This window comes from Cheilinus undulatus, linkage group 3 (assembly GCF_018320785.1).
Source record: "Cheilinus undulatus linkage group 3, ASM1832078v1, whole genome shotgun sequence".
NCBI lineage: Eukaryota > Metazoa > Chordata > Actinopteri > Labriformes > Labridae > Cheilinus > Cheilinus undulatus.
Genome location: NC_054867.1, coordinates 9318090 through 9343351, shown reverse-complemented (window position 1 = coordinate 9343351; position 25262 = coordinate 9318090). Strand labels below are relative to the sequence as shown.

At 38.5% G+C, this 25262-nt stretch overlaps 1 protein-coding gene across 3 annotated transcripts in view; it reads left to right on the top strand.

Moving 5' to 3' along the window:
• cadpsa (Ca2+-dependent activator protein for secretion a) overlaps positions 1-25262 on the top strand; it is a 297442-nt gene that overhangs the window by 142771 nt on the left and 129409 nt on the right. For all 3 annotated transcript variants that reach the window (XM_041783235.1, XM_041783234.1, XM_041783236.1), the window contains 3 exons: positions 5718-5829; positions 5914-6053; positions 13597-13663. In XM_041783235.1, the coding sequence (XP_041639169.1) occupies positions 5718-5829; positions 5914-6053; positions 13597-13663 (319 nt within the window). The remainder of the gene's footprint in view (positions 1-5717; positions 5830-5913; positions 6054-13596; positions 13664-25262) is intronic.

The window sequence follows — 25262 nt, the reverse complement described above, 5'->3', positions numbered from 1 at the left end:
TTTTTTGTGCAGTAATTCTTAAATTAGCTCAACGTGTTAGCCATGCTAATTAAAGTAACACAACAGAGTTATTTGTGACAGAATCCTGGTTGCCTGCTGGTTCCACTCTGCAGCCACATTCTGCAGCCAGAGTGCACCGCCTCCTCCTCATGTCAGATTAAGTGTCAGTGTTTGCAATGACTATGTGCAGGGACAAGCATCTCCATTAAAATGAGTCTTCCTTTTGAAGGTTTGCAAAACCTGATGTCTGCTTGGCATGGGTCAAATAATAATAATCAGGAAGTGGGCTGAGGCTGGGGGTCAGAAATACTGTATTTCTCTAACACCAATGTGAATTATATCTAATTACATCTAGGTGAAGTAATGTTAATGAAATGATAAAGTTCTTCAAAATTCACTTATTATGTCACTGAGATGGCAGTTATCATTAAAAAGCTGTTCTAGGAAATGAGGAGTTTTTAGCAGTAGTAGCTTAGTGTCAAAGGGTGTAAGATTATGCCCATATCTTGTCCATATAATACTTAAAACTAAAGTTGATCTTATACATCAATCTAGCAATATTATGTTCCTGTGGGTCTTGAGGGGGCTCAGTTTTCCTGAGATACAGGTGGGTCAAATCCAGTGAAAAAAGGTTGAGAACCACTATTCTAGAGGAGGGGGACATGAGAGATTTTCTAGTCCTGGACCACACTGTGTTTTCTACTCAGATCTCCTCCAATCAGAAGCTGTTTCAAGAAGTCAAAGATCCTTCCACTGTAGGAAGGATCCTAGTGAGTCAGGTCCCATGGAGGCGAGGCCAGAGTCCTCCCAGGTGACTCTAGAACATTTGGAACAGCCTTGCAAGTGTGAGTGATTACATCTTAGAAATGGCAGCAGAAGTCAAAATGGGAGGAGCATTAGCAACAACTTGTACAATGTGTTTATCTTTTTCGAACATAAGGTATAGTGTTGGGTTGAAATGAGTTAGCTGGGACTGATGGTTTAGTGACTTTTTAATTCTGTTTTCCTTAGTGACATTAGACAGCTAAACCAATGTAAGAGCTGGATAGAAATAAACAAGAGACAACACAAAATCTATTAGCTTAGTCTTTTTAATGAAACCAAAATTAGCTTCACATGTCTCGGTATATGCACTAAAGTTACTAAACAACATTAATATTTTGTAATACATTTATAGATGCAATAAACATACCTTGTTTTTCAACCATATCTAAAGTCTTTATTTTGCTCTCCCCGTTTATCTCTTAGCAACCTTTTTCTCACCCTTTCCTTGTTCAATTTCTGTGCCGTTTCATCTGTTTACTGTCAGTTTCTGTTTGTTACATTCATATACGTCCTTTCACAATAAACTTCCAGTTTCACAGGAAGTGCTAACACATTCAAAATAAAAGTGCATAATTCAACCTTAACTTAACTTTGGAGTCACTTACATAAGGAAAATGGTGCATAATTTGTGCACACGGAGGACAAATATGTGAATCCTTGAAAATTCTCTGTTTGAAGGATCCTTGACATTGGAACAGTCCTCCAACGTAGCATCCTTAAAAAAACAGCAGTTAGAGGATCCTTCCTTGGCTTTGAGAAACAGAAAGAGACTCATGAGATTTTACCTTTTCACACCTTGGTGTGAAGTGCTTCAAGGGCTCCTGGGAGGATTAGTCTTATTGGTTTCATTGCCAAAAAAAATGCCCTAAAAAATTTCTCTCCAACGTATAAAAATAGGCTTTCACAATGCTTGCTAGGCCTAAGTCTTGGTTTTCTGCATGCCTGTGTCCAACATCCGTTAATTTCTGTCCATGCAAGAAAGTTGATTTCCTGTTGTATTATTCTGTTCCCAATAAAGTCTGAAAATCCCCATTTATAAAATGTATTCAAAACTATTGCCTGCATATTTGCTGCTACTGTCATAGACTTCACATGTATGTCTGTGCACAACTGTGCACTTGCTTTAGCAATAATAATAATAATACAGAAAAATCAACCTCTAATTTACCAAAGAAAGCAATAATTATAGATGTGTTGTAACAACAAGACTAGGTTGAAACCTAGTCTATGGCTATCTGGGATGCCTGTTCAAATGCCTGACTGAATTGTGTGTTCTGGAAGAGAGATTGTTTTTTGTTTGTTTGTTTGTTTGTTTTTTTGGGCTGTCCCTTATGTATGTAGGTTGAGTATTGGAGGATACCAAAAATTAACAAGTAATTCTAGATATTTCTGTGATATTTTGTTGTAAAGATTGTAATGAATGATATGTTGTGTCTTCACAAAACTTAGATTTCATGAACTTAAGACTTTAGAAAGGTTAACTGTGATAGATGGTCAATGAACAGCATTTAAACACTGATAATCTCTCTCTGCTTACTTTCTTTACAATAAGTATACATATGCTTGTTAGTTGATAAAGTAATATTGTGCTGTGTATCTTATCTCAATCTGTTTGGTTCAAATTTTTGAAACAACTGCCAAACATTTACATAATTTGCAGACTGGACTTTTATCCACTAAAATAGCAGCAGGCTCGTAAGACTACAAAGGAGCCTAAGTGTGATTCATTGGATGAGTCACTGCTCTACTGTGAGTGAAAACAGCTCAGACTGGTTGATTCATACTATTTAGTTTGCTCTGGCTGCAGGCAGAGATAGTTTAGAGTACCTTTTATCTCCTCATTTGAATTTTATTCTTTGGAAACACTGAGGTCTGTGGAGGATGGCTCAAAGTGGTTTTCTAGCACACAGCATTTTGTCTGTAACTTGTTTGGTTTAAAAGAGAGATTCCCCGTGATGCTCTCCTAGGGCTGCATGAGTTAAACTTTTATTCAGTCCAAAACTTCTGGAATGATTTCCAGTGGAACAAAGTTGGAGATCTGTTATTAAATCAGAACATGTCCAAATAGTGTCTTTACCCCTTTTTCTTCCAGCAGCGTCTGGACAAAACTGTCCTGTCAAACTGTGATGGTGACAATACGTCTTAAATCAACCTGGTCTGTTCTGTATTCAAGCTCCATATCCCAAGTCTCAACTAATATCTATGATGATCCATCCTGGGACCTTTTTGTGTGGAGTTAGCATGTTCTCCCCCCCATGCAAGTGTGAGTTCTATCTCGGTACTCCTGTTTCCTCCCACAGTCCAAAGACATGCTTGTAAGGCTGATCCTAAATTGCCCGTAGATGTGAGTGTCAGGGTGACTGCTTGTTGGTCTCTACGTGTCAGCCCTGTGATCGATAGAATGTATCCCACCCCTCACCCAATGGAAGCTGGAATCGAGCCACCCACCATCCCAAATAGGATAAGGGGTCTAGGTAAAGATGGACTGATGGATGAATGTGTCTGTCAGTCTCAGCGTGGGGCTGTTGTTCAGCTGTCTGGCTTGTCATACTGACAGGTACCTGCCCAGGTAGGCTAGCTGTCATGCTGAAAAGAAAGTGGGATTGTATTCTAGAGAGCTTAAAAAATATTGTTTTGCACACTCTGAAAGTCTTTTTTCAGTCAGCCACAGTGGAAACACTGGTAAACAAAGCAAGAAGAAAACAAACAAACACAAGCAGTGAATACAGCCTGAAAGTAGCACTATTACCATGCACTGCAGGGAGGCGAATTCTGGTGACAACCAGCAATTAAATTGTATTTCAACCATGCAGTCTATTTGTCTTGCTCCTACTGGTGTTACATAATGACATTTTTCAAATGTTTTGAGGCATGACTTTCTTCTACCCAGACACTTTCCAGGCTGTTGAAGTTTGCATTAATGAAAATCCCAATCATACATGAGTACTCTTGTGTTCATTGGTATAAAGAGGCATCTATAATTGGAAGTTTGAATATGTGGCCACTCTACTGTATCCCATGATGCTAAGGTGGATCCGGACCTTAAGTCAATATTTACCATTATTACTTTTTTACTTACTTTACAGGTGTCATGCACACCACAGCTGTCGAGCCCAAGTTAGCATCAAAGCTAAATTAGATTAACAAGTTAATTTTGAACACTTTAATGAACACGATTAGTCTTTGAATATAATAAGTCACTTTTTTGCCTTTTGCTGCACTTTCTTTCAATTTCAGGCATAGAACATCATGAAAAGCTGTTGTTTTCAAACTTTTTGCTCAGGACACACCTAAAATGAGGCCAAGATCTGTGGGTGCACCATATAGTATCCATAGCCTTTTTATCTGGGGTCTGCTGCATCAGACAACACTCGCACCACCTTAGTCATAACCAGTTTAGTGTTTTTTATCCGTGAACGATCTTGCGTGGCGGTTGTATATGGATAAAGATGCAGACATAGTCGGAAAATTAAAGGGGAGAGACACCATCCTGCAGTAGTGTCTGTCTGAAATATGCCCACACAGCTGAGAGAGGCCACTGCAGCTAGTTAGCTAGCTTGCAGCTGGTTACCGAGTTTGCAGCTAGTTTGTTGAGGATGCTGTCTAGGGCTGAAACTGTCAACAGCTGGTTGGATTATTAATCAATGAATCACCTCATCCCTAGTAGAGACCGACAAGCAGTCACCCTGACACTCAGATCAGCGGGCAATTTAGGATCAGCATGACAAGCATGTCTTTGGACTACGGGAGGAAACAGGAGTACCCAGATAGAACCCACACCTGCAAGGGGGGAGAGCATACTAACTCCTAAAGGCGCTTCTCATTACAAAACTTTGTCCATCCTCATGTCCCTCTCCTCAATCCGCCATGATGAAGGATCTTCAAAATCCTTGAAAGCACCTGGAGGAGGTGAGGATGGAAGAGAGAGGAGGCTCCTGAAGGAGCTCAGACCGAGGAGACACCATTCTATTCTACGCACGTCTTTTTACAAAAGGTGCAACGTGATTGGTTTGGAGATGCAGCATCTGCAGAAAAGCCACACCTCCACACGGTTCATGACCCTTATTTTAAAATTTCCACAGCACTGATCTGCTTAAAATAAAATCCTTTAACAAAGATAGATCATAAATATAAACTTAATTTCCTATTTCACTGAACAACATCAGGATAACTCACAGTCTTGTGGTGGTTTATTGTACAGACTTCAAGAATGTGAAAGGCAGCCTCAGTTGTCTTACGTAATAGCATGGATCTGTGTGTCACATTGAATCAAAGTCTATTGACGATGAATAAATAATTAAATCTATCAACCAAAGTAATTCAACTGAAAACCAGATACAATAATGAGGCTCAAGGTTTGCACAGGAGGCTATGAGGTGAATCATCTGTACCATCAGTTTTGCCTTGTCTCTCCTTTGCAAGATGCAAACAAACAACACAGATGGAGGAAGGAAAGATACTAAAATGTAAAATGAGTAGGACCTCAAGGAACTCCATTTGGAACCTTTAATCTAGGTAGAACTCACTGTAGTGTCCTCCTGCTCTGGCAGTTAAACACATGCTAAAAAAACCCACCAAGTATTCAATGAACGAATAAATTGAGTTTTTTTAACAGTCATTTGTCATAGCGTGTAAAATGTCTGAAAAGCAGTATAACACAAATCATTCAGTTACCCCATCACTCTAAATGAGCTGCATTGCTTCAATGTGGTCTATTTTTGCTAAAGTTTTGCTGAGTGAGGTAAAGTCAAGGACACATTTGCATGAACACTCTCTAGTTTTCTGGTTTAGCTGCTAAAGTAAGCAGTTTCCAAAAGGGTCAGATTCTCTGTGATGAAAGCAAAAGCCAAGGACTCATCATTATTTCTTGTGCACATTTGTTTGTCGTGTAGGTGGGGAACCCAGGGTGACTTCACCACCACACAACCGTTACCTGCTGTGAAGGTGAAATTGTTCACTGAGAGCACAGGAGTGTTGGCGCTGGAGGATAAGGAGCTGGGGAAGGTAAGCATTCGAAGTATAGTAACATTTCCATACCCCAGCCTTTATATTAGAGATTAAAATACATAATTATGTGTCTGCTCGCAGGTCGTCCTCCATCCGACTCCAAATAGCCCCAAACAGTCAGAGGTCCACAAGATGACGGTGTCTAAAGGCTGCTCAGACAACGACCTCAGGATCAAACTGGCCATCCGCATGGACAAACCTCAGAACATGAAGCATTGTGGGTAAGTGACGGTCAGATTCAGCCTTCTAATGTCTCCAAACACTCTGAATCACAGAGCACCAAAAGAATATTCAAAATGATGAATATGAATGAGGGAATACTTTGAGGCTCATCAATCAAGACTTTTAGTCAGAAATGCAAAACAAATTTAGCAAAATCAGGAATTTAGGAGTAAAAATTCTTAGAAATATCTGGAAATCTAGAAAACACTTAACCTGAAATGGATTATCTGTAAAGCAAGGTATGAAATTTAGAAATTTACACCAGAGCAAAGAAATGTAATCAGCACTGTTTTTTGGGCGTATTTGATTTTTGGCTTATCACACTTTGCTGCACTCCTAGTGACAGTATAAGTACAATAAAACTTGTAAGTATCTGAAATACAGGTCTGTAGGTAAACAGTGTCATAACTAGTAATGCATGCTACATAATCACGGCATGGTTTGTCACATATGTCCAATGGGTGCTGCTTTTGCTTAATTGGTAGAGCAGACAGTCACATGCAGAGACTACAGTTCTTGATACACTGGTTCCAGTTTTGGCTTGATCCTGGCACTATTTGGCCCTTTCTCTCCCCCTCCCTCCCCTGCTTCTGCTTAATTTACCCTTAAATAAAAGCAAAAGCTGCTAAAATCTAGGCTGTACTTTTGCCAGTTTACTGAAGGAGCTCTACTCAATATGCAAAGCTTTGGCTCCCTCTTGTGGTTATCAATTGTTACTACAAGTTTGGAGAAATATCTCACAGGGGGTCTGTCACTGAAAAGACGTTGAAGAACTGCTCTCTTGCATCATCCCATACACTGACTCCTAGTGGCAGACCCCTGTATGTGAATTTATTTCCTCTTAAAGCCTAGGAAACCAACTGTCAGTCAGGCATGCCAAGTTCCTCTGGAATATCCACTAAATCCTTCTATTCTAGCATGTCAGTGAAGCAGTGTTAATTTTGGCAGCTATTTTTAATTTTTGTCTTAGTTTTAGTCTTTAAATTAAATGCATTTTAGTTTTAGTCACATTTTAGTCATTTCTACCCTTTTTGGTTTTAGTCTAGTTTTAGTCAATGAAAACTCAAAACATTTTAGTCTAGTTTTAATCCATAAAAATTCCTCACATTTTAGTCTTAACTTTTAGTCCAAGCATTTATTTTCTAGCCTAAATCTGGTACCAAATCATGGTATTGTGTTCTCTGCAACCTGCCAAACCTGGGGTCCCTGCTTTCTACAGCTCAGAGGCAGAATAGCTACAGATGCATTGCATTTTGACAGATTTACCCACAGCGGAGAAATATCACAGATTTTGAATGTCCCACGAAAACTAAATTACATTTTAGTGTAGTTTTAGTCATTTTGACTAAAAGTCAACTAAGTTTTTGCTGTTTTTAGTATATCTTCATATTTTGTAGTCCTCTGAGAACAGCATGTTAGGAAGGCCTATCACTGTCAGAAAAGAAGGATTGGTTCATGCTGGTAGTAGTGATAGTGGAGCAGAGGATGCTGAAGGAGCCTGGGATGCATAGAGGACGCCCCTCTTAAGATCTGGTTTGGCCCTGGGTATCCCTGGCCCCGGTTTATTGATGACAAAAAGCAAACAGGTGCCATGATGCTGCATGCACCTGAAAACTAAAGTACATCTGCATGCAGTGTCTCATGGCTTTGTGCTCCTGGTGCTTTTTCCAGTTTTCATACAAAATAGTCTTCTCTTTTGAAGCCTCCCTGCAAAGAGCAAAAATGAGACGAACATGCTGACAGTCATTAGTCTTAAGAGTCATGTATAATTGAAATGATTAGATGCATCCAGTCTTAGACTTAGAAGCATGCCAGCGTCTCATCTGGTCTTAAAGGTTTATACACTCAAAAGTTGCATCCCGTCTAAATAGGTTAAATATGAGACCTGGCGAGTGTCTTTTTTTGTTTCTGAGATAGGGATAACAAAACATGGAGGTAGGGATAAGTGGTAGAGGTTCGGGGTGTATAGGGATTGAATCTAAGTATTAGCTGTACAGCATTTTATTAGTCACTATTTTCTCTGCAAAACTGATCCTTCAGAAACTGATATTAATTTCTAGCCTCAGAATCCGTCATAACAAAGGCCAAAATGCTACCTTACCTTACCTTGAAATCTCCATCCATAAGCCAAAGAGTTGCTCTGTAAGTGGCCTAGATTACTTTGGAGAAGTTCTGCTCTCAGCTGGCTAAATGAAATGTCTCCATGTGCCTTGGTTATTTCACCTCTGCTGTTCTTGGATTTGGAGTCCCCCAAGGCTTCATACTTAGTCCTATTTTATTCTCCTTGAAGATGCTTCCCTCCAGGGTATATTTGAAGAAATTATGGATATTTTCATCCTTATTTGTAAGCCAATAACATGCTATTTTTCTCTCTTTGGAAAATTATAGATACCGAGCCTTTTGGTCCCCTGCTAGACTGTCTCAAAGACATCAAAGCATGAATGGCATCCCATTTTTTCAAGCTTTCCTTTCTTTGCAAAGCTGTGCTTTGTATGTCCATGAACTGGGATTGGTTTTGTTTGGACTGGGCTGGAATTTTATACAAGTTCTTTGGTGTTAGTAGATAGTTATAAGGTCAAAAAGTCCATACAATATTAGTATCATAGAGTGGTTCTTGTGGTGTAAGTTATGGGGATGTGTTGCCTCTCCTGCTAGCTGAAGACGCGTGCCATAGTTGGACAATTTAGTTTCTTACAGTGTGAGGAAGTCTCGAGGTGCATAGCCTAATGTGCAGAAACAACTTTATAAAAGCATGGACTATAATCTGCCATTAGCTCATGCTATCTGACTGCACGCAGTATCTACTTCATGACAAAAACACTTCATGTTGAGTAGCTGTGAGGAGCTGCTTGGTCCCCTCTCTCCCCTCCATATGCTTCTTTTGGCTGCTGTGAGGAGGCTGCTGGGCTGCCCCGTAAGACGCCCTCACCGTCTCCCTGTGCCATGTTGCTGGTCCAGCTCTCTGCGCAGGCACACAGGGCCCTCATACATCGCCTCATGGGTGCTGGTTTATTCAGGACGACAGGCAGAAGCGGCTCGGGGACGGTCCGGGGGGAAAGACACGCTGAGGCAAACCAAAGCGGGCTAAACAAACAGCTATAGGCCGCCAGCAGCACACAAATCAAACCGGGGTCCTCACCCTTTAGATGTTCTTTTACAACAAAAGCCCTTTTCATGTCCTTATCCGTCTGCATCATGTTTTTCTCTTCAAATCTACAAAAGAACAACAACAAGCCTCAGCAAACTCACTTTGGACGGTAGCAAAAGGCTGGGTTTCTTTACTTCAATAACTTTTTTATTCTCAGTCTTAAACACTGGTCAGTTTTACCTCTTAATTTGTTTGATGACCCTGAAATCTAAATCTAGATGGTATCCTAAGGTCTCCAGAGGAGCTTTAACATTATTTCATGAGACCAATATGCGTATTATGTTTTTGATTCAGTTTGAAGATGTAGGTTTATTTTACACTGGATAGATGTGCAGCAGTGGGAAAATACTATATCTATGCAACAGTCTGAGTTCAGGAGTTTCAGCTATGCCTCTCTTTTGCAATATGACCACCTGTTTAACCCTGATTTCTCATTGTGCTGGCATCATGACTCATATGTTACACCCTAGCACTACTGCCTCTTTATACAAAACCTTTCATCAGAGTTGTCAGCGGTTAGGGTTGATTAACAGATGGTGGACGTTCAGTTGTGTTCATTGGCCCTCTCTGGCACAAAGAGCTTTTCAGCCAGGAATGCTCTCATCCAGTGTTAATTTTGTCAACAAAAACTACACTAAAACTAGCAAAAATAGATCTGTGATGACTAAAACTATCAAAAAATAAGTTTAGTTTTTGTCAAGATGACTAAAACTAGACTAAATTATAATTTAGTTTTCGTCAGACATTCAAAATCTGTGATATTTCTCCACTGTGGGTAAATCTGTCAAAATGCAATGCATCTGTATCTATTCTGCCTCTCAGCTGTAGAAAGCAGGGACCCCAGGTTTGGCAGGGTGCAGAGAACACACTACCATGATTTGGTACCAGATTTAGACAAGAAAATAAATGCTTGGACTAAAAGTAAAGATGAAAATGTGAGGACTTTATGTACTAAAACTAGACTAAAATGTTTTGAGTTTTCGTCGACTAAAACTAGACTAAAACTAAAAAGAGTAGAAATGACTAAAATGTGACTAAAACTAAAATGCATTTAATTTAAAGACTAAAACTAAAACTAAAATTAAAAATAGCTGCCAAAATTAACACTGCTCTTGTCACTCATGAACACTTTTACTACAAAAGGGATATTCAGTTTTACTTTGTTTTAATCCCTGGTTAATCACTTTCCAGGGAGCGTAGAAACCCTCATATACATAGATACATTTATGACAATGCATACTGAATACAAAATAATTAGTGCTAAAGCAATTTATCCATAACAGCATGAATCAAAATATGAGAGTGCAACAAGCTTTATGCTATAAAGGAGGAGGCTGGGGTGGAGGAGGTTAAGCTTTGCCAGCGGCAGTGTGGTGAATAAGCATTAATGCAAGCGGGGATTAGTGGGAAGTACATCATATTTAGATTCACCGCTGTGTTGAAAGATTGATTGGTATCAACTGGTCATCAGCTGATCAGGGCTGGGCATACGACTACCATGACCTGCATAAACTAACACTAGACTTCATTAGACAAACATGGATAAGATAAATTTAGTATAATCAGAAGTGTTCATGCGGGTTTTAGCTTCATGAGGCTGTTTTACATATTTAAATGCATACAAGTGCTGGGAGAAGTGTTTCTTCATTATATTTTTGGTGAAGAGTAAGGTTTTCAACCTTAAAATACTACCCAATAGCTAAAAACATTGTGGTGCTATGTAAAATGTAAAAAAAAAAAAACTAGAATGGCCGTCTGAGGTGGCAGACCCACGCCTCAGCAGCACCACCGAGGAACTCGCGCTCCCATTGATTACAATGGTGTTCAAAATTCGAAGTCCAACAAAAACCGAACGGGTGCACGGATCATCACCAAGATCTAATCGATTCTTCCCTGTCTTTATCCCACTATTCCCTGAAAGTTTGATAAAGATCCTACTTTGCGATCTCGAGTTATCTTGTACACGTACAAACAAACAAACAAAGACAGATAGAAAGATACGGAACCCTTTACATAACCCCTGTCGATTTCATTGGCGTGGGTAAAAACAGAATGCAATGATTTTCAAATCTCATAAACCCATATTTTAGTCACAAACTCAAAACTAAGATATTTTACCATTTCATAGAAAATATTAACCTGACACACCAGATGGATTGGTTTCACACATCAATCTAGGAAAGCTTCAATAGGAAACGTTTGTGAAAAGGCAGAGGATTTGAAAAAAACTCAGTTTGATTGGGTAAACGTTCTGTCTGTCACATCTCTACGGGCCAATAAGAGCAACAAAACATGTGACGTAGCTGCTATTGAGCTCTGTGTGCGCAGCTAGTGAGGAATAACGCGAAACATGGCGACTATAGACATGTAAGTACTCGACTTTTGTCGTTTTTGAAAAGAAAACAACTCACTGCTGTTCTTTGTTCTTCTTTTCATGAAGACATGTCATCAAGTTCTGATAAAACTGGCACTTTAGCAGCATCCACGCTAATATCTTCCTCCATAACTGCACCAGCTCCTGCTGCTGTTTGTTTACGTCACGACACTGCCGCCCCTCGTCGCTGATTGGTCCTGTCACTGTCTAACCGGACCCAAACGGTTCAGACGGGACCTTAACAAGATGGATTCGCCGGTGAAAAACAAGGAAACAGGCGTATTCATCTGCTTTGCAAGGTTAAGAAAATATTAGCTCATTTTGAATTTGATGGCAGCAGAATATTTAAAAAAAAGGCTGTAAAAGTAAGTGGTATTAATAAAAAAACAGCTGCAGGAGCATTTTTCAACTAATTAGGTTAACTGGAAACATGTCAGTAACATGACTGGGTATAAAAGGAGCATTTAGAGAGGTACAGTCCGACAGGAATAAAGATGGATAGAGCTTCATCAGCTGCATCTAAAAGTTGTGGAACAATTTCAGAAAATGTTCCACAATGTAAGATTGCAGCAACTTTGAGTATCCCACCATCTACAGTACATAAGATGATCAAGAGATTCAGATGATATGGAGACTCTTTGTGCAAGGGACAAGGCCAAAGGTCAGTATCAGATGCTCTTGGTCTTCAGGCCCTCAGCAGCCACTGCGTTAAAAACAGACATGATTCTGTACTTGAAATCACTGCATGGGCTCAAGAACACTTTCAGAAATCACTGTCTGTCAACACAGGGTACCATGCAATCAACAAATGCAAGTTAAAGCTACACAATGGTAATCATGGCTCTGTCCCTACTTTTTTGAGATGAGTTGTTGCCGTCAAATTCTAAGGAGCTTATATTTTTCATGAAGTTACATATAGATTTGCCCGACTCTCTGTCATCAGAAAAATCCATCTTGAAAAGCTCCAATCTACAAGGTTTGTGCCAAACCGAATGGGCCAATCAGGGTCATTTGAGGTGAACGGGGCGGTAGCTATGGGTGGGGTTTATTTATACTCAAAGCCGTTAGCAAAGGCCGCCTCCAGTGCAGTGATTAGCTTGGGTATAGCTTTAGTATAGCATCAATTTTACCGGAACTTGATCATGTTTCTGCATGAAAGAAAGAATAAAAACAACACTAAATGATGTGAACAATATTTCTGATCTTTTGCCGGCCTGCTGCGGCACAGGTTTATGGTCATTATATGTGGGTTTAGCAGTGTATCCAATGGCTGCTGCCATGGAAGCTATTAGCTCTGATGTAATTGCTGGAAAGCAGCAGTTCAATCAGCTCTTGTTTCTGTAAGAAACAAGAGCAAAGAGCCACACTGATAGGGGGCACTGCTATGTCTGCTCTGAGGTCGAAATTAAATAAGCAGATAATACCAAAAAACATATTAAAAACACTGTAAGTAGTTATTGATACAGAGATATTTTGGTGGGGAAAAACACATGTAGGTCAATTTTCTTGTTTTTTTTTTTGTTTTTTTTTTCCAGGGGGTCTCAGCTTTTCTAGATAAAGTAGGGGGGCTCCAAAGGAAGAAGGGCTGGGAACCATTGCTCTACAATGATTGTCTGAGCTGTGTGGGCAAGATATATACATATATATAATTAATATATCTAGATATATATTCTAGTATATGTATATAAGAACACAATGTTTTCTGTATCTACTGTAGTACAATATCTCCCTATGGGATGAAAAACTAAATAAAAGTTTGATCAATGAGCTGTAATGCATGGGATGTGTGAAGTTCCGTGTCTGGTTGCAGTAATATCATTTCACCAGCAGAGGTCAGCAGATACACTTCACTAAAGCCAACGTGTCTCTTCTGAAGATTGACCCTGTCACATCAGACAGCTGTCACATCAGTCATGGCCGTGAAGAAAGACACAGTTAAAGTTTAAATGGCACACTTAGACTATTTTGTACAGTGTTGTTTGTCTAAATAGGTGTTTGATTTTTCCATTTAATCCCACAGGTACCTCTGGGCCATTGGCAAAAATGTGTGGAAAAGATGGAAGAAGAGGTTCTTTGTGCTTGTTCAGGTAAGCATCTTAAGTCTTCTGCAATCAAAGTCATGAAGTATTCAAAACAAAGAAATAAAGAGAATTAAAATAACATGCAGGCATATCACTGTGTGAGCTTTAAGGGCACTCAGACACTCTCAGTGATGAGATGATGCCAGAGCTTCATAATCACACATTCTGACATTTTAACAGATATTTGTTTAAATATTGTACAAAGCCTATACCAAACAGCCTTGTTTTTTTTTTGTTTGTTTGTTTCATCTATTTCACCCATGCTCTGAAGGACATCATGAACTAACAAAATTGCAGCCTCATCTAGCATCTTTCCTCTGACTCTGACAGCACGGATACATTACATACTGAACATTACATTATATACTGAAATACTTACTGCAGAGATAGAAACACAACATGATGAGCTATATATAAAAAACAGCATTCATATATAAGAGCTAGTTAGTCATTTTTCAGTAAAAAAAATACCTGAATTTTCCTCTTCCTGAGTCTCAAACATTAAGACTCATTTGTTCTTAATACAAATGATACAAAATAGTCATTGCTGTTACTCTATAAAAAAAATTAATCAAGTTAATCACATCACTACGCTGTGATTAATCATGATTAATCATAGCATTTTTTTATAGTTAAAGTATATTTTTATGTTATAAGAATTTTAAAGGTTGTTACTGTCAAGTGTTTTATCTTTATTTTCATTATTTTAATTCCATGTACAGCACATTGAAAGGGCTGATCTGAGTCCTTATCGATACTTTCTATAATTTGGTGGAAAGACAAAATAAGAGCAAATATTTAAACTACAAGTGGTCTTAGCTGACTAGTGCATAAGTTAAAAAGCTATGATTCAGTCTGTGACATCTAATATTTATCTCTCAAATATAAACACATATTCACACTGTATTTATTGAAGTTTCTTATTAAAAACAAAATTTTCCCATTTTTATGTGACATTTGAACACATCATAACATATAGAATACAGTCATCTACTTTACTGAGGTTACCTGAACACATCATATTTTCTGTTTTCAGCTCTAAAGTTTGCTAATTAACTTCAATTTTGTGGATTCCACCGCAGATTTCTACACTGGATTAATATTGTTTACAAACAGGACTGTCTCAAAGTTTTGGAGCACTTTTTAGCATTTATCTGAGCAGCTGAAGAAGAAAACTGTCCTGAAGCAGCTGAGGAGAGTGGTATGACCATGGCTTGATCCCGTGTTGTTGTTAACGTCTTTGCTAACATTAGCAAAGATGTGCTTTGCCTGAAGGTGGAACTTAAGACTCGTTGTGCTTCAGTGTAAAGACAGTTCATCACTGCAGCATGTCACCACTATTTTGGTTTTATCTTAACAAACACTCACCAGCTTTTGAAAAGAAAAATTCCATTTAGCAGACCTGGGTCTATCTCCTCATTGCTGGCTGTGTCTGACCTCTCACCTCTTCACCCCCAGGCACGTAAGCATCCGTGCTGGAGGACTGGGGGAGCTAGTTGTGATCAAACTTAGTCATATGATTAAATTGCGTTATTATTTTTTTAACGCACTAAGGTTTTAAGATTAATCACAAGTGCTAACGTGTTGATGTTAACAGCCCAAAAATAATACAAAATTGAACATTTTTGTGTTTCAGACGCCTGGTTAAATATATATAGTTGGCATCATAGCATAATTGCCTTAGTCGTTTTATGGCCAAATTGTGATATTTGCGTAACTTTACTCTCCTAATGCTGCTGATTCTATTTCTGTATAACTATATCTTTTATTTTTGCTCGCTGTGTACATGCTAAAGTCAAATTCCTCTTATGTGTAATTGTATTACAATAAAACCCACATCTTCCAAAATCTAAAGAAACTTTTTTTTAGGAAGAGGATATCTGGCCCTTAAGGACAACATTAAAGTCCTTTAAAAAGGCAAAAGTAGATTTATACTAGGAGCCTGTAGGCTCTTATGGACTTAGGAAGATTATTCAGTATTTTTTAACATGTTCTTGAGATGTGTTAATGAAGTCTTTGCCTTTCTTCAGAGAATACACAAATCCATACCTGTGCTTTGACTGTACCAGAGTTCATTTTATCAACTAAAAACGTTTGTCATTGCCTGACAAAAATGAACACATAACAACTAAAAACTGATCTTTGATATTCAAAACTCTGATAAAAAGTCATGTAAAGCCTTCATTAACACAAGAAGACTGAAATGTTAGAGGTGGGCTAATGAACTTAAAGAAAACTACACTGCTGAAATAAAATCAATCACAGATTTAAAATCCTCCACAACAAAGGCTAAGGGTGGGCTCTTTTTGGACTCCAGTCTGTTCTGGATTACAGAGCTCATGTATTATATGGAGGTTATGTCTTTATTATACAGTACCTTTATTCTGTAAAGCTCTGTGCTGTTTAAGGCTGATGGATGATGTACATTTTATTAACTGAGTTTACTCTGAGGCCCTACAAGGGACACGTGCTATAAACTCTCTGTGCAGAACATCAGCTCCATGCTCTACTATGGAACTATGTTAAACTAAATCATTATTTTTACATGAAAATAATTAATTTCAGTTTAAGAATATCAGCACAGTGCAGCTAAATAAGTTAAAATGCAGTAGACATCCTGTGTCTGTGTTTGGGTTCTCCATCAACTAGCTGCTGCTGCAGGATAGACGGCCTCTTTATCTGGTAAGCACTCCCGAAATTTGTTTCACATTTCATGGTTAATGATAGTGATCCAGTGTTGAAATCTGTGCTGGAATCAACAGGATAAAAGCAAGTTAACCAATTAAATGTGGTTTGCAGTTGGCTTGGTAAAATAATCACAGGGGCAAAAATAAATTAAACATTTTTATCTATTTCATGAAGGGGAAATTTGCTTCTTTTCAAGCGATAAAAACAAATAAAAAGTTTTGTTGTCTCATTTTTTTACCAAGAATATTTTCAAAATGCTTTCACCAATAAAGACTCTGATGATTAAGAATATTTAAAAGGATATCAAAAAGATTTAATAGCCCCAGTCCTGCTGTAAAAGTACTACACTACATAAAAAGTCCTTCATGCAAGATATGCCTGTTTTTATCAGCTCAGTTTGAATCAATTAAAGTATTTATTGTGCATTTTATGAATAAAGTACATCCATTTTAGTTTTCCAGCTGCTTTTGAAAGTTGAGTTTGCAGTTTTAAAGATTAAAAATGACTAAATTATGACTAAAACTATCACGCATTGTAGCCTTAAGACTAATATTCAATTTTAAATGCAGTTGCTGCCAAGATGCATGTAGGTTTATGCATCAGTGGAGAATCTGCTGATCGACAGGTAGAGGTTGTAGATATAATGTACTGTGTATTCTCACATATGTGTTTAGTTTACAGACTGGTTTTCAGTGAATCAAAAAGCATGTTTTGTAAATCTCTGCTGTCTATCAGACTCCTACAACACGTCAGATTTTGGAGCTGATGGAGCCCTCCCTTCAGCCCAGATTTGATGGCCCTCAGGAGAGCGAGCCGTGATCAGCCTTCAAACATCAGCTCTGCTCCGTGGCTATAATATTTTCTCCGGCCACATGTTGTGTGTGCAGCGAGAAAGCGAGAGAGGCAGCCAAGCTGTCTTCTCCTGGCTGTCAGAGGAATGATGGAGAGGCCAAGCAGGCTTTTGTCAGGAGATGGGGTGGCGGTGGGGGTGTGGGGAGCGGTAGCGGCCATTTCCTGGTGGCTCTGCAGTGGGAGTTTGGCAGAGGGGGGGTGGAGGGTGTGCGGGGGTGCTGTCTCTTGTGCGTTGCAGAGGATATGTCTCAGAGCTACAAGTTGACAGGGGATTGACAAAGTCGAGCGAACACTCGCTGGCCTGACACTCGCAGCTAGAAAAGCCTGAGCGCCGCCAACTTGAAGCCTCTCACTTGCTCCTAGCTAAATATATAGCAAGTGACAAACACTGGTCAATAGACTACACACTCCCCTCTGTGGGTGTGCTTGTTTTCATGTCTGTGTGTGGATGTGCACGGATGTTTGTCTTCTGCTTTTTTCTGTGTTTTTGTGTGCTTGTTGCTGTTTTAGAGAGGCTGCATTTTTTTTTTGTCTCTTTGCTCACTGTCAGGTTTTGCTCATGTAACGTCTGCTAAGAAAATACAGACTGTTCATGTGCAGAAAAGGACACAGATTTCCCATGAAACACACATGTGGTCACAAGTAGTCACATATGGAGGGCATGTGGATTATTTCAATTTACGCTAGCTCCATAAATCATGTGGAGAAAGCGGTTGAAGGCAGTAGGCCTCTTCACAAATATCATCTTATAAATGTTTCTTAAATTTGTTCTTCAGAAAGTTTCTGAGAGAAACCGACTTATACTGACTTCCAAATTAGTACACATATGTGTTTTTGCTCATTTTTCTCCTTAAAGTTGATATAATTAGCAGTCCATAGAATTTTTCATTGCTCAACATTTATATTTTGTTCTGGATTTTATTCAATAAAATTACAAATGGTGAGAATGGCTTTTTTTTTGCAAAAGGAAAACTTAAACTGCAGTATTCTAAATCAGTGGTTCCCAACCTGGCGTCCGGACACTCCCAGGGGGCACCCCAAGAACCTCAGGGGGGCGTGGTACCCTGTCTGCTCTGATGTTGTCAAAATTACATAAATCTATTTATTTAAAAAAAAAAATCATGCTTAAAAACAAATTTTTTTGACAGCGTATTAGGGCCAACATAAAGATGAAAAAAGGAGATCTGTTCATTTATGGGCAAAAAAATGTTGCAATTTTTGGTGAAAAAATTGAATTTTTTTAGATTATAAAATTGTATATTTACAAGAAAGCGAACTCAGAATTTCAGAGTTTTAAAAGTTGGAAATTGCCAAGAAAACTAGAAATTTCCAAGTTTAACCCCTTCAAAGCCTGAAATCACAAATTATAGTGAGAAATTTCTAATTTTTTGGAAATGAAATGTTTATTTAAATTTCTACTGAAATCCAAAAATCCAGATTTCCATAAAATTTAACAGCTATTTTTTGTGTCTCATTTGATACATTAGGTGTTTTTTTGGTAACTCATAATCCACTTGAGAGCATTCTATCATTTTTCAGATTGTATTCAGAAGTTTTTTTTAAGGAATTTATTGATCATATTGATTAGATAAAGGTATCATAAAAGTATGTATCAAATAGGCGACAACAGACTTTAAGGGGTTAAAAACTTGCAACTTTTGACATTAGAAACTCAAATATTTCAAGGTTTTAAAATCATAAATTTAGAACAGTGTAATGTCGAAAATTTCCAAGAAACCAAACTGGAAACAGTCGCTCGATTTTCAGCTAGTTTTTTACCTGCAAATGAACAACTTTTTAAACCTGAAAATGTGTTTAAAAATATTTTTTTCTTCAAAATAAACAGCTCCCTTTTATTTTTTTTCTAGAATGGCCCTAATTGACTGTTGTAATAACAGATAATAAGGTCTTTGTCAAGAACAAGTGAACATAGGCCTATCATACGGGGATTTTGTGAAATCCCCACAACAAAAACATTAAAATTGATGTGTTTTTTTTTTCCTTCAAGACTCCTGAGTAGGGGGAGTTTCTTAGAGTTGTTTCTAAAGGATTGAATACAGAAATCTGCTGTATTTTTTAGGATTTTATTTTTCTCAAATCAGAGCAATTTCAGTAAAAAAACATCTTTACAGATCAAGTGCCATATTAACATAGGAGCCCTTTTAAGTCCATGTTTAGTTTCTGCCTGTATTTCTCACTTGATGCCAGAAGAGCCTCCCAGAGCTGCTGTTTTGAGGTCCACCTTCATAGAGCTTCCATTTAAGGATGCTCCACAGGTTCTCAATAGCATTGAGGTCAGGGGATGACGGTGGCTACACCGTGCTTTTTTCTCACTTGATGCCCAGAGCAGCCAAGGCCTCAGTGGTATTTTTGCAGCATGTGATGGTGCATCGTCTTGCATGAGGGCACAGTTCTTCTTTTTATACCATGGCAGTTAGGAACTCCACATATTTTGCTGAGGTCATTTTCACACTTTAAGGCACCTCAAAGAGGCCTACCAACTCACTTTCTATGATTCCAGCCTAAAACATCACCCCACCACCTCCTTGCAGCCTTGTTGGGACATGGTGGTCATCCATCATTCATTCAGAACTCCAACCATCTGGACCATCCAGTGCAGCACAGCATTCATCAAAGATTTAAACTGATTCAAAATTGCTCTTCATATGTTTCTGAGCCAACTTCAATTATTTCTCCATGTGGGCATGGGTTTAGGGTAGCTGAAATACACTTTTGGGCATTTCAGCAAGTCCCTGGTTCTTGGGCCTCCAGAGGCAGCAGCAGCTTCAAATTCCTGTTTGCTCCTCACCAGTGGATTTTTCACAGCTGCTCTTTTAAAGAATGAATTTTCCTCACAGAAACTCTCCTCAATACGCATTTATCCGAATGAACCCTTCCGCGCTCTGAATCCCACACAAATCTTTTCACAGTATGATGATCTGCCTTAATTTTTTTGTAATATCCGGTGTTTCCATCTTTCTGTCCCCCATATTGGGTGAAATCTGTGACTTTTGTAATAATGTGGAACGTCTTTAAGCAGTTTCCTTTTAATAAGGCTCACGACCAAACCTGTCTGAGATCGATGCCAGTGATGGAAACTAGGGATGTCCCGATCAGATTTTTTCGCTTCCGATACGATACCGATATTTCAGCCTTGAGTATCAGCCGATACCGATATCGGCCGATACGATATCAGCATGAATCATACATACTTTTATTACTTATTTTGTAGTATGGAATGTTAGAAAAGGCTTGATAAAGTGATATTACTCAGGGAACAAGTCAGCAACAGTAGGTACGAGAAAAACTGACCCATTTATTATTAACCAATGGGTTACATAAATTTTGACCTGAAACATAAGCACATTCTACAATTAAATAGAATAAATCAAAAATAAATTAGACAAGCCTGTCTATACTGTGTTTCTTTCTGTGAGCATGAATGTGTGGGGACAGGGTGTGAAAAGCCGAAATGCTTATCTTCTTAATAAAGAATCTCCGCATCATGCTCGGACTGCAGAAAGTGGAGATGGTTATCAGAGTGAGATGTTTATTTTGAAATTGGAGCTGTGGACTCTTAACTTTGAGCAGTTGGACAATAGACATTATTGTGTTTTTTTTTTTTTTTTTCCCTGCCCTCAGTTGTTCCCACCGTATACTGGCAGTAAAAAATAACTGAGGTGAACTTCATTTGTTATTTTGTACTTTAAAAGTATGATTTGAGTCCTAAAAACATCGGAAAAGTGTGTGAAATTTATTAATTTTTATTAAAAAACAAAGATGAACAGGTACATAAAAAACTAGGCTGTTGTGGGCGCGTTTGTAAATTGTCTCTGAGAGTGCCAGAGCGAGCGGGCGGGCGGAAATTCAGAAGCACAAAGATTTACTATCCCAGCCTATTAGAATTTTATTGTATCACAGTTGTCTATAGTCTTTATCACAAACTAAAACTGTTAAGTTAAAAATATCACTGATGTAAATGGCTACAGCTTGAAGTGGCGGTGAGGTATTAAAAAATATTGAGAAGGTCTTGAAAAAGTCTTAAAAAGGTATTAAAATTAACTTCAAGATTCCTGCATATACCCTGGATTTGTTTTTATTGGATTTATTGAGGTCATTTTTCAGGCTTGTCTAATTTATTTTTGATGTATTCTATTCAATTGTAGAATATACTTATGTTTAAGGTCAAAATTTATGTAACCCATTGGTTAAAAATAGTCTCAAGGTTCAATCAAGCGTTTAAACCCGACATTCCTCTCCACTGACGGGCTCGTCATCGATCTTTTCTGTTATAGCTAATGCCTTTTTGCCGTCCCGTGGGAGTTTATCACGCTTTCCAAATGTTTCGGACAGCGTCAGTTGTTTGAAGGAGCCAGAGCCTTGTTGTTTTTTCGTGGTCTTGTGAAAATCCTCACGCTGTTTTTTGTGAGGCTTCTTCAAATGCCCGATGATGTTGGTTGTATTGAACTTCCCCGGTTCTTTGCCACCACGGGTAACTTGTGCATGACAAGTTTTGCACTCAGCTGCAACGTCTTTATCTGACTTTAATGAAAAATACTGCAACACGGCCGACATCACTCCTACTCCTGGCTACTGTGTTAGCAGTTAGCACTGGTTAGCACTCAAGCACGCTGTTGTTGTGATCACGTGGGCTCTGCATGCTGGATCCTGCGGCGCTGCTGGATAGAAGTGCTGGAGCTGAGTCTGGAATGGACTGCTTGTATCGGAGTGCTTAAATCGGAGATTTTAGATGTAATCCGATATAATCCGATAGTCATTTTTTTGCCGATATCGGACTGATAACCGATATCAATATCGGATCGGGACGCCTCTAAGAAACTGACAGGAGAAGTAGCACAATGGAAAACTATAACTGAAACGTTTCTTTCATTGGAATCAATTTTGCATTATAATGTGGAACACAGTGCAAATAGATGAATGCCAGGCTGAAAGGACATGCACGTTGTCCCTCATTAGCACAAAGAAACACCCTTTTGTGCCCATATAAGGACATGAGACTGCAGGGCGGTGTGCAATCACAGGTTCTGACGGGGCTTTCATCAGCCCCCTTTTTCTGCTTGTTACTACTGACCATTTTACCTGACCAGAAAACCATCACTACCTACATCTCACCTCACATGAGGGCCCACTGCAACTAGTCTATCAGCTAAAAGTGTGTCCATGAAAATGACCCAAAGCCTGAATTTGGGGTTGAAGCTGCAGAAAATGCACTAAAAAATATAGAATTCTTGCAAGTCAAAAACTTGTAATGCAGGAAAATATTTTGGAATTTACAATGCCCCTGTAGGAAGCACAGCAAAGGTTTGCATAGTTGAGTACAGGTACAAATTGGTTAAGCAACGGTAGCCTGTAACTTGAGTACAATGAGCCTTGACCACCAAAAAGTAACTCCACCCCTAGTTGGCGCCATGGTGTATTTTTTTCCTCTGTTGCTGTCTCTTACTTGTGTTGTGTCTCACTTGTCTGTCATTCTTCCATCTTCGTCCTCAAACCACCTCCTCCTCCTCTTCCCTCCTCCTCCTTTTCCTCCTCTTTCAGTTCATAATCAGATCTCTGGTCGTGGCCTGAGTCGCCCCTCTTTGTATGATCCGGGCAGATTACAGATCAGATAAAGCTTGCGTGTTCATGATGGAGTGAATTTAATTATACATATCTCATCTGTCACCATGTATGCCAGCTTGGTTTGCTCTTTATATCACTCTGACTCAGTCCTTTAGATTTACTGATCTGAAATTCAGCTCTGTGTTGTTTCTGATGATCACTCATTTAAGTTTGGTTTAACCATTTGTTAGATGCTTTTAACAGGCCATGCAACAGTCCTAATGTAAATCCTTTATTTAACCTGAAACCAAACCAAAACATATATGTGAAGACTGGCTAAATCTTCCTTTTTTAAATTACTTCATTTTATGTTTATTTAATTCTTCAACTAAACAAAATGATTCATTACAAACCTAAATTCTCCAGTCTTGAATGATAAGGAGCAGAGAGAAGAATGATCAGATGGTGAAAGTTCATCCTAAGGCTACTTACTTTTACTCAAACATGCATGCAGGGCGGCTGCCGCACATCCTCTGCATCCTCAAAAACTGACACAACCAGATGAAAGATGCAGTAAAGCATGACCAATAGGGGGCAATGTGGAGGCAGAGGGATGTGACAGGGTCCACACACCAGCAGGGACATGGGTGGAGATCAAAACTAGTGCTGAACAATTTGGGAAAATAATCTAATTGCGATTTTTATACCCAATATTGCGATTCTGATTTGATATGCAGTTATTTCTTAAGTTCCTCATCTCATCTCATGTATTTTTTGACAAAAACAAGCAGTAATCCATTCTATATTATAACCAACATAATATTAGATTAAACTACGGGCTGAACAGTTTTTAAAAAATATCATAATGTGATGATTTTGACTCATTTTGTAATTGGATATGCACTGTTGTATTAAAGGGAATAATCTTTTTTTTCATTTTTAACATGAAAAACATACAAAAATGAAGAGAATATGATTTTTTTTAGTACAGTATTCTAAAAATATGCCACTAGAATATTTGCATGATACGTAATGCACATTATCTCTGCTTCAAAAAACTTTCCAAGTGGTATTTTGTCACTAATTTCAGATTATAGAAATATTGCACCTTCTGCAATTTGAAAATTGCAGCAGGTCATATTGCAATTTAATCTAATTTGCGATTAATTGCCCAGCCCTAGTCAAAACTCACGCTTGTAAAGATCCGGCCCTGTATTTTTCAAAAATCCAGAATCGTTTTGATTTTACTGTACAGCACTTTGGTAAACTTGAATGTTTTTGAAATGTGCTATATAAATAAAGTGGATTGGATTGGAGAAATCACGTCATGGCTTATTGATGCTGCCATTTAGTCTCACAGGCTCTGTGACGCAACATCATTTTATTTCACTGGTGTTAAAACATACTTGAGATCTTGCAGGGGGAATGTTGGCTAAAAGTCCATCAGCAAAGTACATCAAATTAAACCAAAATGTGCTCCCTTTAACTGTTGGCTTTTAGTTAAAAAAAATGATATAATATATTATAACTCATACGACTGGTTACAGCTTCTACAGGACAATTTCCTTTCTCACCGGCTCAGATCAGCATTTATTTTTTTTACACCATTTTCTGCCTGTTTTGCCACTTCTAAACCAATTCTTGCCACTTTCTGCCTAAAATTGCCTCTGACTACCCATTATTACCACTTTTAACCACTTTTTTACACAATTTTTTGCCAGTTTTTACCACATTTCCCGTTTGTTGTGCCAATTTTTGCCAGTTTAACTCATTTTTGCCAATTTTGGCCTATTTTTCTGCCTCAGTTTAGCCTGTTTAAAACAAATTTTCATCCATTTTCACCAAATTTTCCACATATTTTTGCCACCTTAAACCCATTTCAACCACTTTACCACTTTTTATACCCCTTTTTTTTGCCACTTTTATCCAAGTTTTGCAACTTCTAAACCATTGGTGATATTTTTAAAATCCAAATTCACCACCTTTCCCACCATCTTTGAGTCATTTTTTACCTATTTGAATTCTGTTTTTAAGAAAAGGGATTTACAATTTTAAGACGGCTATTTACTATGGCACAAAATAATTTAAAAATATATACATATATTAGTTTAATTGATAAGAGAGGTTATTATACAGGTTAAATATACAATATTATAGATTAGCTTTACAATTGATCATGATTTTGCTGACCTCTACTGGCCCCCAGTCTGGCTGGGCCCCAAAAAGCTCTCCCCTATATCCCCCCTTATGGTCAGCCTTGTCTGCACATGACTGTTCTTAATTGTGCATGGCTGTGTTCAGCCACCTTCAGGTTCAGTGGGAGTCCCTGGTCTCTTGCACCTTTATTTTGGGGGTTGCAGGCTGAAAAGGTTGAGAACCACTGTTTAAGGTTGCCTGAGTTACATCAGTCCCCTTTTCCCTTCTCTGTTTCTCTGTGCATGACAGCCTGTGTGCACAGTATAGTGCCATACAGTATTACCGTATCACCATCTGCCCAGCAATT